At 37.4% G+C, this 18,409-nt stretch overlaps 1 protein-coding gene across 1 annotated transcript; it reads right to left on the bottom strand.

Moving 5' to 3' along the window:
* Nucleotides 1–2,158: 2,158 nt before the first annotated feature.
* MOB1A (MOB kinase activator 1A) lies at nucleotides 2,159–18,084 on the bottom strand. The gene is made up of 6 exons (XM_010988935.3): nucleotides 17,863–18,084; nucleotides 14,374–14,540; nucleotides 10,916–11,009; nucleotides 9,323–9,456; nucleotides 5,435–5,598; nucleotides 2,159–4,336 (listed from the first exon to the last, which is right to left on the bottom strand). Exons 1-6 carry the CDS (start codon nucleotides 17,874–17,876, stop codon nucleotides 4,259–4,261), a joined length of 651 nt encoding a protein of 216 aa, XP_010987237.1. The 5' UTR covers nucleotides 17,877–18,084; the 3' UTR covers nucleotides 2,159–4,258.
* Nucleotides 18,085–18,409: the final 325 nt, after the last annotated feature.

Genomic DNA, 18,409 nt, shown 5'->3' with positions numbered 1-18,409 from the left:
AACTATATTTAAAAAAAAATCCAGAACTTGATTGCTAGCTTACCGTGCCTTTGCATAAAATGAGTGTTAACCTGTATTCTTTAGTCACATTCGTTAAGTTTTTAATTTTAACTCCATTTTAAAAAGGTCAAAACAATTCTAGCACTGCTATTTTGAATAGACCTAAAATTAGGCACCTGTAACCTGGATCTCTAAAAATAACTCTAGTACTAATAGTAATAACAAACGGCTGTTTGGAATAGGGGTGTCCTATGGTTCTGCTGAGGACTCAATTTCCAGGTCAGAAAATTAATGAGTGCAGTCTCTCCGCATCCCTTTTCTCAGTCTCACAAACCGTGAATGTGCAAAAGAGGTCAAGAGCTTGGTTAACGTGGTAAAAAGGAGACTAATTTTTTTCTGGGATGAGTTTTAGCTACTGCAGCCAGAGGCATCGTTTCGCTTCTTGGGGGTGGTATCCTGGTGTTATAAGATGTTTAGTTCATTTAGGAACTTCCCTTTCTTCTGAGAGTTAAGAAAACATTTTAGCTACTAAATGATAAGCAAAGAACCTTCCCCAGAACCTGCAAAAATCTCAAGTTTCACATTTAAATAGAAATGAGTGTGGTGAGACATACTTTCATCAGTCCTTTCTTTCTTTCAATATATTTTATTCTGATGAAGTTACAAAAGTAGATACAAAATATTTTTTTAAAAGTACAGTTAACTAACTTAGAAAAATAGATAAAGCCCCTAAAGGTTTAAAAATACAAAATAAACTTTCATGTAAAGAACATTTAAAAATAGATGATAACCAAGACTAACTTAAGCAAACTATTTTTGATACAGACCAAACACAGAATGTTGTTCTATATTAAATCTATAGCACACCGGTAATCCATCTGGATTTACAGGATACTTGTTTGGAATAGAATTTGATAGAAAACCCCAATGAATCAATGCAGTTGCTCCAATGAAATTACTGCCACCACAGGTAATAATATCACCCCCCAAAGCCCTTTACAGTCTGAAATATCAAAATCTAACGCAAAACCACAGGAAAACGGAGGGATTATCTGCCCTCTTTGCCGGAATTCTGCAACAGTGAAAAACCAAATCCAGTTACTGAACTGGTATTAGGAGGAAACAATGTCCCTGTTCGAGCCTCTTAGTTTAGTGTCCCAGCTGGTATTTTCAAGCTGGAGTTCCACAGACAGGAGAGACAGGCAGGGGTGACCCCAGCACCACAACTGGAGCGGCTTAAAAACAAATTTCTAGGACTTCTACTCTTTGGGCCGGATTTATTTATGCTTATGAGGTAATGAATGATGTTCTGTTTAGAAGCTCCACTGCTAACGTGACCTCACTGCTCAAAGAGAAGGCTGACAGTATCATCAAGAAGCCTCAGCAATGCTTGTAAAAGTTAAAGCCACCACAGGGATTGCTTCTCCTGCCTCTGCACTACTAGAAAAACATTCCTCTTGCTGTTATCAATGTCATAATAAATACAGATGTGCACTTCTCAAGAAGGCAGCTATATGAACTAGGGCCCTACAAGTCTTAGATGAAAGGAAATACTGTTAGCTGGCAGCCTGCTAAAATCACTTTATTCACAGTCTGAAGAAGAATAAAGGATACATTTGGTTGTCAATACAAAAACTATAGTACAAGGAAGTTTCAATATTTAAACGAAAGTCTGCATATCATTGTCCAAAAGTTTTTTTTAAAGGCCTGGAAATTAAAGCACCATAGGATTAACTGGGTAATTTGGCAAACACTGTCCAATCCATCACTGTAATCGGGTGTGAGGGGCAGCGATCACACTGAGGAGCCTGCTGATTAGGAGGGGGCAGGGGAGTAAGCGTCGTGCAACAGGCAGGCTCTGGGACAGGGAGATAAATCAAGATGGAGAGGAGTCAAAGACAGGGTGATTTCTTTTTCTTTCTTTTTAAATTTTGGAGGGGAGGTAATTAGGTTTGTTTGTTTGTTTGAATGGAGGTCCTGGGGACTGAACCCAGGACCTCATGCTATAAGCACATGCTCTACCACTGACCTATCCCCCTCCCCCTACCACACTGATTTCTTAAAACCTGAATCAAAGGTTGCCCTCCAGCCAAGCCAGGGAGGTGTCAGCCTCTCCTCTTCCTCCAACTCTCCTGTCCTCGGATGTAAACAAAAAGAGTTGTTTCGATGTGTCGCTGGTTAAGCCAAATTAGCTTGGGAACCTGGTAACTTTTTTTTTTTTAAAGGACATTCTGGGTCTCAAATTACCAACAAATTTTAAACTCTGTGTCCTATTATCAAGCTGTCTCTACTATTGTCCTAGCATGTGACTATCTTTGGTTTGTTTTAGGGCGGAGTCATTAAGAGAGGGAGGATTTCTATCACTGAAAATAAGTGGACAAAAGTGAGAACCCTTTTGTCTGATGATATTCGGAATATTAGAAATGATGATGAGAGTACAACCCTAGTTGAGAAATATAGTTTCATTCCTTGCAGATTGAATAAAAGCCAACAAGATTTAAAGTCAAGAAACAGTAACATTCTAGGCGGCATCTAAAAATCTTTCTTGTTTGGAAATGGTCAACATACACATACACAATGCCTGACAGGGACCTCTGGACAAGCTGCAAATGGGGACTGGGGACTGCCTCACGGAGAAGGTTTCCCTCTTTTTTTCGTAAGGGATTATCCCACTCTTTATTTCCTTAAACACTGATGTATGGTTTCAGCCTAAATCAGACCAATGTTTTGTTTCCTTTAAATTATGTATATATTTAAGAATTTATTGAAATTGAGTTATTATAAAAATGGAGTTTCAAAGCAATTCTTTTCTTTGCACTCTAGAGGAATAATAAAAAATAAATAACAAAAACCCTATCAAATTTAACCTTTGCAGATGTCAAGAAAGAGTATCGAAGTGTTGCCTGTCTGGCAAGTCTTCGATATATGTGCGCCTCGATACATTTAAACAGTCTAAATCTTAGAAACCTAATGAAAATTAGATCTTTTCTTCACTAAAGGGGAAGATTTTTATTCCAATAGTAACAGAATAATTTCAAGTTTTGATATAAAAACTATTAACAGAATGAAGTTTTTTTGTTTTTTTGTTTTTACTTATTCCTCCCATTTTGTCTCCTTTAAACATACACCAAACACACACACACACACATACAAACAGGTAGCACACCAAACTTTCAGCTGGGTTATAAAAGGTGTGCATCTTCAAGGCTGTTTCCTGTGGTATTCCGTAAGTTTGATCCTTACTGTGATAATGTTCGTGTATTTCTATGCTACTCTTCACTAAGAATCAAGTCACAATAAAAGCAGAGTTGCTTCTTTTTAAAGGAGAACTCAAAACAAAATAATCAAGTACTCTGAGTACTTTCTTCCATTCTCCTAGCCAAATTTCAAGGCCTCTGAAAACAAACAATATGAAGCAAAACAGTGGTTTTAAGACCCAAATTCGTCATAATTTTTTTGGAATCCATCTTTTTTCTCAGCCAAAACCTATTCAAATTAATCTGAAGTATTTCAAAATAAACATCTGCAAGACAATCCTCAGATAGCCTTAAAAAATTATTTGATGCACACTCCTAAAATTTTAGATAGGTTTATGTGAATAAAATCCCAAATAAAGATGGAAAAATAAAGTCATTTTAGAAATAACTTTGGTTACTCCCATACCACGTGTCATATGATTTACACTGCAATCATGGATTTTGAAAAAATATACATATATATACTTATCTATAAAAACACTACCGTACAAACTTCAAAGTGACACAGATATTCTAAACATCCAAAGTGACACAAATATTCTAAATCTTAAGGAAATTTAAAAACATCTCTTCTATTTGTAAAATGAAAACAGAATAAAACTGATCTGACTGCATTATTAGGAAATTTGTTCTGGAAACTTGTTAATAAATTATTGGTGGAAATTCTTAATATCCGTCATGCTGTCACCTGAAACAGACTCAAACATTGTCTTCAGTAAAAGGATAATAAAACTAATAAACTAGTTAGTTGTTGCATACTACAACCAAGGATGACTGTGGCAGTGGTCACACAGTGCCTCAAATTCAGCTGTGTCCTGAACTTCTCACTCTGAAGGTATTACAATGGCCAACCTACCTTTGGGACAATTTTGTCAGTAGACACAGACAACAGGTGCCTTTTTTACCCTGTAAAGTTTGTATCTCTAGTCTATAACAGATAGCAATGAGATAGCTGAAGAAGTAGATGAAGCAAGAGGGTAACTGGGTTCTAGAAGAAAAATTTATCTGTCTTTTGATCCAAGCTTCTCGATTAATTCCTGAAGAGGTGCCAACTCACGCCTATCAATCAGATTAAACTCCTAAAAAAAAGAAGAAAAATAAAAATTTTAAATAGACCTATAATGAAAAATCTAGAAATGTCATTCAGACAAGGAATTCCCAACCCGAGGTTCCTGAAATCTGAAAGAATGATGAAAGAATCTCTATGAACATTTTTAAATGGGATCATTTTTACTCCCTATTTTAAAATATAGCAGACTTAGGCAACCGTACATATTAGCATGATCCTCACTGTATAAAATCAAAATTCTATGTATGTTTGCATTTACACAGAAACTAACTGAAAGCAATACACTGAACCATTGATAGTGCCCACATCTGGGGCAGTGGACTTTTTCTGTCTACACTCTGTGCCACGTAACAATCTCAGAGGGAAGACAGAGACGCGAGAGCACAGTACATTCTCCTCTGTGTGGTACCCAGAACTGTGATACACAATGATCTACCATAAAGCTGCCAGTTTTTCCACTAAAATACTATCTAGACAGACATATTTACATTTGGCATAACGAATTATATTTCTCTAAAGTTAGGCTAGGAGTCCCTATTTCTTGATTCCTTTTTTAAACAATGTGAATTATTTTGACTTCAAAAAGTTCTAATTCCAACTAAGGGACTAATTCCAACTAAAGCAATAACAAGCCACACCTTTGAAGGGGGTGGTTCTTTTTGAAGTTTCTAGCTGCTGACTTTGGAAGCTTTGGCCTGAAGTGGGACTTCTGGAAACTTAACCCAAGACATTAGCTAACAAGATCTTCCAGGAGTTTCCCCTCTGGGCACAGACACCGCATGAAACAACCCAGCTGGTGGCCTCCCTGGTGGCAACCCAGCAGCGGCGATGGGGCCGGAGGCCACGCACAAGCTCGCCTGGGTGCTGGCGCTTCTCGCCACGCCTAACCAGAGACCCGCGGCAGCCGGAGGCAACAGGCTCAAAATGGGCTGATGCTTTCTAGGCTGCTACGCACGTCAATGCAATAAACATGAACAAGAGAACAACACAGAAGAGGGAACCCTGTGTGCTTAGCTCTACAAATAAGACTCTAAAAATTGCTCTTTATTAATTACCAAACAAATATGCCCAAGTCAAAGGACACAAAAGTCAGTGCAGTTCAACTTACCTGAACAAAGAAAATAAAGTGCTTAAAGGAGGTGTTGAGGTGGGCCTCCTCCTGCAGCTGCATCACAGAATCAAAGTGCTGGTGATAAATATGGGCATAAACCCTGAACAGACGCTTTAGGATGGTCTTTGCCACAGACATAAAGTTTTTGGGAAATGGGACACCTGTGATATACACATGTATCAATTAGTCTTTTTATCAATTAGAGAAAAATAAGCAGCAAAAAAAGTTTAGACACTGCCACGAGCAACTCCAACACACAAATTCACAAATACAAGCCTATTGCCATGTTTTTTAAAAGGTAAGAAAAAAAACAACCCCAAACCTAAGCATATGAGGTATCCATCCTCACGTACCACATTTTTCCCGACTGCCTTAGAATAGCAGGCACAGGTACCAAGTTACGTAAGATGATGCTGAACCAAAGTTAAAACAATTTTAGTTGTTCAATACTGGAGGGTTTCTTCTAGAAAGATTATAGATTACCGCATTTAAACAGAAAATTTTTACAGACACACACACACACACACCCCAACCAGGACTGGAAACTCTCCCAAACAAAAGGAAAAAAGGGGGGCACACTTTTAGTCATTATTATCTATTGTCTACAAATAAAAAGTATTTTATCTTCTGAATTACTGTGAAAAGCCAGTTTTCTTTCTTCAACTAGGATCCCTCAACGTTTTATTTAGTTTTTAAAAAGTGCCATAGTCCAAGGAAGTAAGTAACAACCTCCTTCCTGCAAAGGGGAGGAACAGCACTTCCCTATTTTTCACAATATAAATGAACGGACACGTCCTTAGAAAAGAACTAGGAGATGGTCTGGCCATCTCTCTCCAAGCACTGCAAGTGGGGACGTGACTGCTGCATTCCTGAGAGTTCTGGCTGACTATGAAAAATACCTGGTTGAATATTTCTAAGAATAATGTTTCTAATAAAACAGGGACAGGAGAAAGACAATACAAGTAGCCCTGGGTACAGTAAACACACACAGACGGAGGCGTTCACGCCCAAGAGAACCTAGATTAGTTGGCCTTAAAGGTCTGTTCACCACACTACTCTTGAAAGTGTTCTTTGCTCTAATCTTTCAGAAAGACGAAAACTTTCTCCTTCCCTGTATTTTGTTTTCTTTACTTCTCAGCCAGTCCTTAATAGTTTGAGATTTAGTATATTTTGCTCTTGTAAGCTGAGTTTTGCATTTTTTACCTCACCCTACTCCCAAGCTTGGTAACCACTTTGTCTTTTCAAACACTATTCTGGAGCTTATGGGCATTTTTTTCTGGACTGGGTCTTGTATTCATGTACTAAAAGATGGATTTTTAAGTCAGATCCCTTTTCTCTCAGATTATGCAAATGGACACCTTGCTATGAAAAGGAACATTAATAACTTGGATATTTGAGTTTAAAAATGAATAATAAACAGTTGAGTGAAGTAAGAATAAATAATTGGCATAAACAAGATGTGAATAACAGCCTAACGAAGGGGGAAAGGATTCCAGAACAACAGGATGAAATATTGAAGAACTGGGAAGCTGAGGAAAGATAATAATGATAGAAGTATTCTTTACCTCTGCGAGAGACTTTAATAAAGAAACGTAAGTAATATGTTTTAATCTAAGCACTTTCCAAGCTGAATTTAACATTCAAACAGTCAATACACAATAAAGGATCCTATGAGAAAGGGAACAAAAGGTTTAATAGAATGGAAAAGTTGACCAAGAGCAAACAGATTAAACATAACAACATGATACACGTTTTTCTCCTGAAAGAGCCTCTGATTAGACTGCAAAAAGGAATCTGCTATGCTCTGAATGCTTGCGCTTCCCTTAAAATTCATCTTGAGATTCTAAGCCCCTAGATGACAGCACTGGGTGGTAGAGGCTTGGGGAAGTTGATTAGGTCGTAAGAGCTCAGCCCTCATGAGTGGGATTAGTGCCCTTATAAGAAGAAACATGAAAGAGATGAGTTCCCTCTCTGCCATGTGAGGATACAATATCAACAACAACAACAAAAAAAAACACTGCTTTTTACTGCCTATAAATCAGGAAGAGAACCTCTGACAGAACCTGACCATGCTGGGCCCTGCTCGTGGACTTCCAGACTCCAAAACTGTGAGAAACACATTTCTATTGCTTATAAGCCATCAGGTCTCTGGTATTTTTATTATGGCAGCAGAAACAGATATGGCAGAATCCGACAGTATATTGTTCATAAGACATCCTTACACCGAAAATGACAAGGACTGATCACATCCATGAATACCAACGCCAGACTCTTAATCAAAGTATCAGCAAATAAAAAATACTCTGCCAGTAGAACATTAAAAAAAATAATAAAAGAGAAAACCTTATGATCATCAAAAGACATTAGAAGAGTATCTGCTAAAAACTTTACAATTTGACTTTAAAAAATGCACACAGCTCTAACCAAAAGCAAGACTTTGTTTAATACTGAAATACTAGGAGCACTCATATAAAAGTAAACAAGAAAAGGATGTTTACCATCCTCACCATTGCTCAGCACTGCTCTGTAAGTACTAGTTAGTGCACTTAGGTAAGAGTTACACAAGTAGTACAGTTACCAGGAAAAAAAAGAGTTGAAATCAATATTATCTTAGTATAATGTGACTGTATACTTTAAAAACTCAAGAAAACCAACTCAAAACAAAAGAAACAATCAGAATCTGATGGTCAATTATAAAATTCACATAGAAAACAACAGCTTCCCTATGTACTAAACAATAACCAGTTGGAAACCAGATTATCAATTAAAAAAAAACATTAAATGCCTATGAATAAACTTAAGAAACTTGAAGGATTAGCATAAAGTAAACACAGAAGTTTACCAGAGGAAATAAGAAATAAATAAACGAATAAAACTTGTTCCTGGATAGGAAGACTCAGTACTGTTAAGAGAATAAGAATCCCCGTGTTCATCTACAAACTGAATGAAAGCATAATAAAAGTCTCAAAGATTTTTTTTTTACCTTGACAAAATGTTTCTAAATTCTTTGGAAGAACAAAATTTCTAGAATAGCCATGAATATTCTGAAAAAGAAGAGCAAGGAAGAGAGACTAGCCCTACAAGATGTTCAAAGATTCATGGCCATGGTAAATAAAACCATGCGGAATTTCCACAGGAACAGATAAAGAGACTGAAGGATCCAAGATATGTCAATCTGATGTGCAAGTATGATAATCAGGAGAGAAAAGATACATGTATTCAATAAGTGGTACTGGACAACTGACTAGCATTTACAACTGGAAAAAAAGTGAAAGGGGACATTGAGAAAAAAATTCCTGACAGAACAAAGACTTAAACATAAAAACAAAACCGCAAAAGTACTAAATAAAAGCATGGACTAATATTTTAAAAATCTTCTAGGAGGAAAACTTTTTACTTTGTATCTTTCTGATCAGTTTTAAAATCCAGACCTCATAAATGGAAAGATTAAGAGGGCAAAATAAGAACGTTACATACAGCAAAAACACCTCATAACAAAATAAGAAAAAGGTAACCTGGGGACAAAGTACATGCAACATATATGACAAAGAGCTAATATCCTTAACATAAAGAGATGGACAAAGGATATAAACAGAAAACACTCAATGATCAATAAACCCCAAAATGCTCAATCTGATCGATATTTTCTAAACGTACATTAAAACAGAAATTTATTTACCCGTAATAGAAAAGACGAAAAATTGAGTAAAAAGTAGCATTGATGAAGAAACACAGCAGACACAAACACGGCTGGGGGCAGTATACATTTACAATCTTTTTGGAGAGGAAGTTGGCAGTCTTTATTACATTTTTTAAAAAGTAATAGAGCATTAAGAAGAACAGTTATCATTTAAAAAGAAAATTAATTCTACAAAATTAACTCACCAATCTTAGAAGGAAAAAGAGTTTCATCATCAAGTTGATCCTGAACCCAGGTCATCAAATAGTCAATGTATTTTGGTGCAGAACACTTGATTGGCTTTTTAATATTAGTACCATCTGCCCAATGATATTCATATCTGGAGAGAAAAAAGCTTTACTGATAAAGTGTTCAAAAACGTTTAGCAAATGTGCAACTTGGAATTAGCGTAGGTTCAGTCTGTCAACAGAAGTTGTATATAACTTAAGTAAATTACCTCAAATCCTGCTGAAGATTACTGGGAGTTCCCTATAGAATTACAGTTGACCCTCAAAAAACATGGGTTTGAACTGCATGGGTCCACTTGTATGCACATATTTTTCAATTGTAAATACTACAATATAACACGATCCACAGCTGGTTGAACCCATGGATGCAGAGGAACTGTGGATATGGAGGACCGACTTAAAGTTATATCCATATTCTGAAATGTGATGGTTATAAATGGAAGAGAAAAAGATAATGTGGCAGTTGGTTGTGCTAGAATTTATGTATTATAACACAGTCCTGAGAAAGACAAACCAACCACATTCCTGCCTGTTAGGCAGAGGGTGCTAAGGACTGGGTAACGGACCCACCACATTCTTAGCTCATTGGCAATTAAGTAATCACCAAAAGAGCCAAGATTATAAAACCTTGTTTCTTGGAGAAGGTTTTAAAGAAACAATGTTAGGCATGCAACTTTTTCTACCTCACCTTTGCTGAGCTAGAATGATTAATAAGACTTATGCAAAACTTCACTGTGTGAAGCATTTAAGCCAAAGGTAAGTTTAACTTTCCTCTTAGCTTTATTTAAATTTCTGTTAAGGACGTTTGAGGAATAAGACTTCATTTAAAAAAAAAAAAAAAACTCCTAAAGTAATATGATAAAAATAGGACTCAAACTCACTGGGGACCTTTTTCTCCTTTACACCTGTAGCAAATTCAGAAAAGGACAATTTTTTTCCCAAGAGGTAAATATCTTGATTACCTATCACCACACAAAAATCAGTCATTTATTATAGGAAAAAAGACTGGAAACATTAAAACAATTCCATAATATCCTGACTTAACTTTATGGGTGATAAAGAGTTCCACTTCTTTCTCAGTATTTCCTGAAATTTATTATAGTCAAAAAATTTTAATCTAGCATCTGTAAGCTAGAAAACTGAAGCAGCACAATTTGGAAGTAATTAACACTAAGCAAGCACAAGGAAAAAAAATCAAATATTAAAGGGCCAACTAAAAACTCACCCATGAAACTAAAAAGCAGAAACAGAACTATAAATGTTAATAAAATTGAAAAAATAACTTTTGCAAAGCAAAAGAAACCTAACTCAAATTTCTTTACTTTCGTTCCTACAACTGAACATTCGTATTTTCTATAATGCAATTATAAAAAATCAAAACACTAAGTACTATATACCAAAGTATTTGATAATGAAAAGTTTATAGGTAAGCTTTTTGTTTTCACAGGCAAATAGATAAGAAAAACAATGCCTTTATCCTTTAATTTATATCAACTGCTAATTAGCTTTATTTACTAATTCAAATACCTATATAATAGCCAGTATATGTACCTTGGACCTGCAGACATGACGGGACAGCTTGCTTCAGTGCAGAATTCTGTAATAGTTCCATACAACATGTTGATCTGGTTGAAGAAATCCACAGCTGGAAAGATAATAGCAGAATTGTGTTAAAATGTCTGCATAAACACAAAACATCAGAACTCTCAGCTGGAGGATTCAGCCAAGAATCCTCAAGAGATTCAACAATCCAGGGGAACTACGAATTCTCTTTTTAGGTTGTTACACCTAAGTTAACTTTTAATATATATTCACTTTTAATGTTTACATTAAGCTTTTAAGCAGCTGACAACAGCAGGAAAATAAAGTATTAGAAGATAATTCCAACTTAATGGTGATTATTACATTAAAATATACAATTTGATTATATCCAAGCAAATGAAAAAAAAATACATAGCTTCTTATCAGTCTAGACCAGACAATACCGTTTGTGTCAGGAAAGAGAAGGCAAGCGTCGTGGAGTTAACTGTGAGGGAGAAGGTGCATTAGCTGTGTCGGGTATTTTAAAAATCAAGTTCATCGTAAAAAAAATTGGGGCCAAGTGCGTATTGAGGACATAAAAAAGACATAGGATAATGTCCTTTGCCCTGGAGTCTCCACCTAACAGAAGGGACAAGATTAAAAGAGACAAATAATAATAATAAGTGTTAGAGTTAAGAGGAAAGGCAGTATCTCCAGTAGCTGAGAAGTCAAGGGGGGCTTCCTAAAGGAGCTTCAGCGACATCTGGAAGAAAACAGAAAAAGGGGGAAAGAAATAAACTCAACTAAGTGAAACTCTGTGCAAAGAAAACCACATGAGCCTTGAAAAGTTCTAAAAAAAGGTTTTAGTTCCCTGTCAAAAAGATTACCTAAAAATCAACCAGGGCTTTTCCAAGTTTCTTAAAAAACAAATTAATTTAAAAAAAAAAGTTTCATCTTGTCAAAAGGAATTTTATACAAAACTCCCTTGCTTATAAACTTTCCTCTTAATTAGTCATGTTTCTGAGAAAGCAATACTTAGGTACTTAATATTCATTCAAAGCAAAGAGTATGCCCAGATGGTGTCCTGGTTTATTGGTCTGTTCTTAAAATGTGGTCCAGAGACCCCGTTTCTGGGAAAATCTGTGAGGTCAGAACTATCTTAATTGCTCTTTTCACTTCTTTCCGGAGGCACAGAGGAGCCGTCCAGAGGCTCCATGATGTGTGACATCACAAAAGACTAAGGCAGAAGCAGATATGAGCATCCAGCTGTCCTCCTATAAGCCATACATTAAATAAGATTTGCAAACATGTAAAGCAATGTCACATTTCTCATTAAAATTTATTTTATAGTCATTTTTCATAAAAATATATTTATGTTAACATGTCATGGGTTCACTGTTATTTAGAGATAAAATTTTAAATTAAGTATTAAAAATTTCTCAGTTTTAATTGCTAACACAGAAAGTATCAGTAGATATAGCCTACATAATAAAAAGCTCTTTGGAGTTTTCAATAATTTTTAAGAGAATAAAGAGATTCTAAGACCAAAAGGTTTGAGAACAGCTGATCTAGAGCAGTAAGTCTCAAAGAAAAATCTAAGCTTGAAGAAGGCCAACAGATGCCTTTAGAATAACCGATAATTTGAATAAGGTTACAAAACAGGAGTCTTCTCTGAATACATACTTCACATAGTTCACACATCAAAAGACATATAAAAATATACAGTGAAAAATCTAAATTCCAACCACTCCACCTTCCCCCTACACACTATAATAATTTTTTGTCTCTTGCCCCCTAAGATTCTTTATCCCATCTTACATAAAAGGTTAACATATTACATAGTTCTGCACCTTGTTGTTTTTCCTCTTAGTAATATAAATAATGGCTTTTTAATGAGTTGAGAAAAATAAAAATTTTCCTAATGTGGCTACTATAAAGTTTTAAATTACATTTGTAGCTCACAATATATTTCCATTGGACCACACTGACCAAGGCAAAGATTATCAGTAGTTGAATAACACATAAAAAAGACTAGACATTACACAAGTATCTACACTGCTGGAAATATATACCACCATCTACGAAGCAGTCTTACAAACAAAATCAAACCTGAATTTAATCAAAGCACCAAATGGGTGCTAACAAGGTAGCCACTAAACACATATAGTTGTCTACATTAAAATGAAGTTAAATTTAAAATTCAGTTCCAGTCACACTAGCCACATTTCAAGTGCTAAATGGCCACGGTGAAGATATACAACATTTGCATTATCATAGTAATAACTTCTATTGGACAGAGCCGCTGTAGATCTAACATTTACAGGAAACAAAAGGAGGAACAGAAAAAGATAATGGGCGCCTTGGGGATGTTAGCCGCAAAATTCATACTCTGGAAAATGAGCTGGTTTCTTCAACAAAAAAAATAGCAAGGAAAAAAGACTGTGATGAGGGGAAACCTGTAAATTAAGAGATTCAAGAAACACATATAGGCTTTGTTGGATCCTGATTTAAACCATCCATATTTTTTGTTTTAAAAAGAAACATTTAAAGGACAATCAGGGCAAACGTGAACACTGACTGGATATCTGGTAACAAAAAGGAATGATGGCATTGTTATTATCTTTAAAAGGGGGAAGTTCTTATCTTTTAGACACTGAAATATTTACAGATGAAATAATATGTCTGGGATTTGCTTCAAAATAGCCAGGGTAGTACACAGAAGTAGCACAATGGGCCCTGAATTGCTCATTGTTGAAGCTGGATAACAGATTCCTGGGGATTCATTATACTTGGTTTCTCTACTTTTGTGTGTTTGAAAATTTCCATTAAAAAGTTTTTAAAAATTCTGCAACATCTAAAATTCCAAATAGACTTAAACTTTAGCACCCAGAACTGATCTCCTCTCCGAAATGACAGACTCTAATATTCATCTTTCTAGCCTCAGCATATCCTCCCATGCATGCCCTTACTTTCCTGAAATCAGAGTACTTTCAGCCCACGGGTCCCTCCATTTTCTCCCATCTCTCAATTTCCTCTGACTACTCGTAAGTCACAACAATCAGATGACTGACCATACGAACTGCAACTGACTTCTCAGTATACGTACATAGGCAGATTAAAGCTGCTGGGAGTAGGGACACAACTGCGAAGACTGATTTGATGGATTCCCTACAAAGTCATGTCCACCACAGGTAGAATCTCTGTATTTATCAATCTTTCATTTGACTTTACTCAGCAATTCAGACCATTCTCCTCAGAAATTACCCCAAAATACTCTTCATTTTCCCTCAGTTCTCTCTACTCAACCACACAAGCGACAATCAGGTACTCTGAACAGAACAACACACTTTGGTCGTATTTGCCCTTACATTCCTCAGGTAATCTGTTGTATTATGACAGTTACACCCATAAAAGAAAATTCATTAACAAAAAGATTTCAGCAAAATCTTCCTATAAACCAGCAAAGTTGAAAGTTATTTAGAACTTACTGTTAACAGCAATCCACTCATTGAGGTCCTCTCCCTCCGGTAACATCACAGCCTGTCTCAGATTCCCACTTCCTAGAGTTGCTTCTGCATGTTTTAAGAGTTCATACTGATGAGATCCTTCAGGGATATTCTTCTTTGGTTTGAATGTTTTAGAAGAGCGGCTACTACTGTTAGGTTAAAAGTAAAAAAGTACATCAGTTTTTAGGACCAGAAGCAGAATGACATTAATTTTAGGCATGTAAGTTGTTTTCAAAATAAAAAATACTCCCTGAAAATGTCAGGATTGGCGAGGGGCGGGGTGGGGGGAGTTGGGGGAGGACGGGGCAGGGAGAGATGAGCAAATTTAACATATAAAAGACTAAGTTAAATTTTCCCCCTCACATTAAACAGGATTAGCAGCACACTTTCACACAGAAGACAATTTTATCATGCCTCGTAAAGCAGTCTGGTGTAACAGAAAGGACATCTTAACCAAAAGAAGAAAAAACCTGGATTCCAGTTCTTGACCTGCCACTAACTCTGACTGCCTGAGAAACAACCTCCTTTTGGCCCCCGGTTCCACCTACAGAAACCAGTGCTGCCAGGGAAGTAGCTGTAAGGTTCTTAGAGCTCAAGAATCCAGTTTTCTATATCAAAATATTTGTGATGCTAACAAAGCAAGTAGCACTAACATTTTAAGAGTTTTTAGCGGGGAAAATAAATGAGAGACAACTGGTTTTGGAGGAAAAAAAAAGTTTCTTATTCCTACCTCACACCACTCATAAGGCAGGTCTTCCTAACCGAAAACAAAGCCCAGAAAAAATGGACACATTTCTAACCATAACAATTAAAACTTAGACAACAGAACAAGGAAACAAGTAGCTAAAAAAGTACTTGCAACCTATATTACAAAGTATTAGCCAAATAATAAAGAGCTTTTATAACGTCAAGAAAAAGGCAAGGAATGCTTTAGAAAAACAGGCTAAGGAGATTAATATGCAATTCAGAAAGACAAATACAATGACCAATGAATGTCTGTAAAGCTATTCAATTCAAACAAGATTTATTTTTCCTTAATTTGAGTGTCAGAGGTCAAAACAATTACATTAAGTGTGGGCTAGGGTATAGAGAAATTAGCACTTTAATACACTACTGGTCTAAGTATGTAACATCTTCCCAGAGCAATATAGCAGTATCTTTTAACCCTGAACTGCTCCTCAATTCACCCCTTCCGCTCCTAGATACGGAAAGGATGTGTTTTCCCAGATTGTTTTTAATAGTAGAAAACTTGGAAACAACCCTAAAGCTTATTAGTAGAGGAATGAATAACTATGACATAGCTACATGATGGAATATTGCACAGTACTTAAGAAGAACAAGATGGAGCTACATGTATTCACATGGAAAGATCTCAATACGCAGTTAAACATGTTACAGAATGAAATGTAGCAGAAGCCCATTTTGTAAATGTACTGAAGGTGTCACCCATCAAACGGATACTGGCGATTACTTCTAGGAAGAGGAAGGGAACAGAACTGAAGACTTCCACTTTACCTGAGTAATTTGAATTTTAAACAAGACTGATTATGAAAAATGGAGTTACAAAAATGATAAAAATGAAACATAGAAAAGTTTGTTTAACACGATAAAAACCTAAATTTAACAGGAAAGTACTAAATTAGAAGGAATGGCCCTTTACAAACTGAAACAAGGAGCTGCACATCACAGGAAGTTAAATAAGGAAAACTAGCATGAAATGATGTCTCAAGATTCAATATGATCTTCATCTAAACTAAGACTTTTGTGCTTCAAATGGCACCATCAAGACAGTGAAAATAATTCACAAAATAGGAGAAAATATTGTAAATTATAGATGTGATAAGGGACTTGAATCCACAATAAAGAATTTTTACAACTCAAAACCAAAAACACAGCCCAATTAAAAAATGGTCAAAGAATCTTAACAGATACTACCTCAAAGATATGCAAATGGCTAATAAGCACACAAAAAGATGCTCCACATCATTAGCCATTAAGGAAATGCAAATTAAAATCACAATGAGATACCATTTTGCATCCACTTAGAATGGTTATAATAAAAAAATGTAATTAAATGCTAGAGAGGGTGTGGGGAAACTGACATACAGTGCTGAAGGGAATGCAAAAATGGTGCAGTGTTTTGAAAAAGTCAGGCAATTCCTCAAAAGGTTAAATACTTATATACTATATATACTGGCAATTACTATATAGTATATAACCTGGCGATTCCACTCGTAGGTATATATACCCAAACGAAATGAACACATACATCCAACACAAAAATCTGTACACAAAAGTTCACAGCATTATTCATAAACGCCAAAAAGTAAAATGTCCATCAACAAAATAAAGTTTAAAAGAAGCAGCCTCTTATTTACGTCCAAAAGCAACTAGGAACTGTGCATCCACAAACCATTAACTAAACATTAATGTATGAAAGACTGGGGCGGGGGTGGGGTGGGGATTATTGTTCTAGTAATATGGAAATTTGCAATTAAAATGTAAACAATAGAACTTTTTGATACGGTAATCATATTCTGAAAACTATATGCTTAAAAAAAAATCCACAGGGGAAAAAAGCGATTTAGACAAAGATATTCTTAGTAGTGCTATTTTATAATATAGCAAGGTACTAGAAAGAATCCAAATTTCTCTCAATAAGGAAAGGGGTAAACTCCGGTTATGAAACACTATGTAATGTGATTTAATAAAATTTATTAAGAGTGTCAAGTATATGGGTGATGCCCGTAACTAAAAATGGGTATTTATTCGCTCACACAAGACATATTTAAGCAATATACTAGGTAGAGTGCCACCTGAGAATAATAAACAAGGTGCTAGAGCAATGCTTCTCAAACCTTAAGGAATCATCAGAGAATTTACAAATTTTCCCATTTAGTCTCATTTGAGCCCAGACGTTATCTCTACAGGACTCTACCGAGTTAAAAAGTCAATTACATAAATTCACACAGTGGGCTGAATCAGAACTGGACAGAACGTCTGGATGGCTGCAAGGCCCACAGCTTAACTTCAAGCTTCTCAAACTGTGGCAATCCACATTTTCCTGGGGCGGCATTTTTCCGCGGGGGTAATCTACCGCTGACTGATTAAAAGCTGGGAGTACGGTGGAGTAAAATGCTAAGTCAGCACGGATCGTCACTAAAAGGCTCGAGACTTGAGCGAAGTCGGGAGCCCGCGGCTCCGCCCCCCGATCGTCTATCTGCCCTCAGGCGCACTGGGACGGAAAAGTTCGGAGGCGCTGCCGGCCTCGGGGCCTTTCTTCTCCCCAGCCTTCTCGGTCCGCTTCCTCTGCCCACATCCCGGCTTCCCGCGTGACTCTGAGAGGAGGCCAAGCAAGGGACCTCGACCCCAGACGCTCGCCGTCGCTTCAGGCGCCCGCTCGCCACCGCCCCGACCTCGGCCCTCAGTCATCAGCCCTCAGCCCTGGAGCCCTGGGCCAGCCACACTCACAAGAGGAAACTCATCTTCTCTTCTCAGAGTGGGGGCGGGGGCCACTCGCCCCCGCCGCGGTTAGGATCTGGAGCCCGCGCAGGACCGTCGGGGAGCGAATAGTCCTCAGCCCGTGGATAGCGGAAGCCCGCGCCGCCGCCGCCGCCGCTCCCCGCCGGGGTCGAGCCGCTGCAAGCCGGTGCGAGCAACTACACCCTCCTCGCCCTCCTCCCCCACCTTACGGACCCGAAATGCGGAACCAGCAAAATCTCGCGAGCAAAGGCGGCGCCCTGCTCCGCCCCGCCCCGCCCCGCCGGGAGGGACTGAGCACGCCCCCCTTTGCACCGCCCACTCCTCCACCTCAGCCAATCAGCGGCCTCCAAGCTGAGACTTCCGCTCCGGAAGGCGAGGTGGAATCCCGATCCTGGGCCTGGAAGAGAAGCTGACCTTGTGCTTGCTCCGGAGTGTTCCTGTTGTGCTGCGTCCCAGCTCACTTGATGGCGGAGAGCCTCTATGAGCGGAGCAGTTTTTAAATTTTTAATTTGAATTTTTAGTTGAGTTCTGATTC

The sequence above is a fragment of the Camelus dromedarius genome, chromosome 15 (genome assembly GCF_036321535.1).
Source record: "Camelus dromedarius isolate mCamDro1 chromosome 15, mCamDro1.pat, whole genome shotgun sequence".
Taxonomy (NCBI): Eukaryota; Metazoa; Chordata; class Mammalia; order Artiodactyla; family Camelidae; genus Camelus; species Camelus dromedarius.
This window is presented reverse-complemented; position numbering and strand designations above follow the sequence as displayed.

What these genes read in the sequence shown, in the direction of transcription:
- MOB1A (XM_010988935.3), bottom strand. An exon ending in GTCATGTCTGCAGGTCCAAG is followed by an intron (nt 9,457 to 10,915) that starts GTACATATACTG and finishes TTTTCTCTCCAG; the next exon opens with ATATGAATATCATTGGGCAG. An exon ending in ACTTTATTTTCTTTGTTCAG is followed by an intron (nt 4,337 to 5,434) that starts GTAAGTTGAACT and finishes TCTTTTTTTTAG; the next exon opens with GAGTTTAATCTGATTGATAG.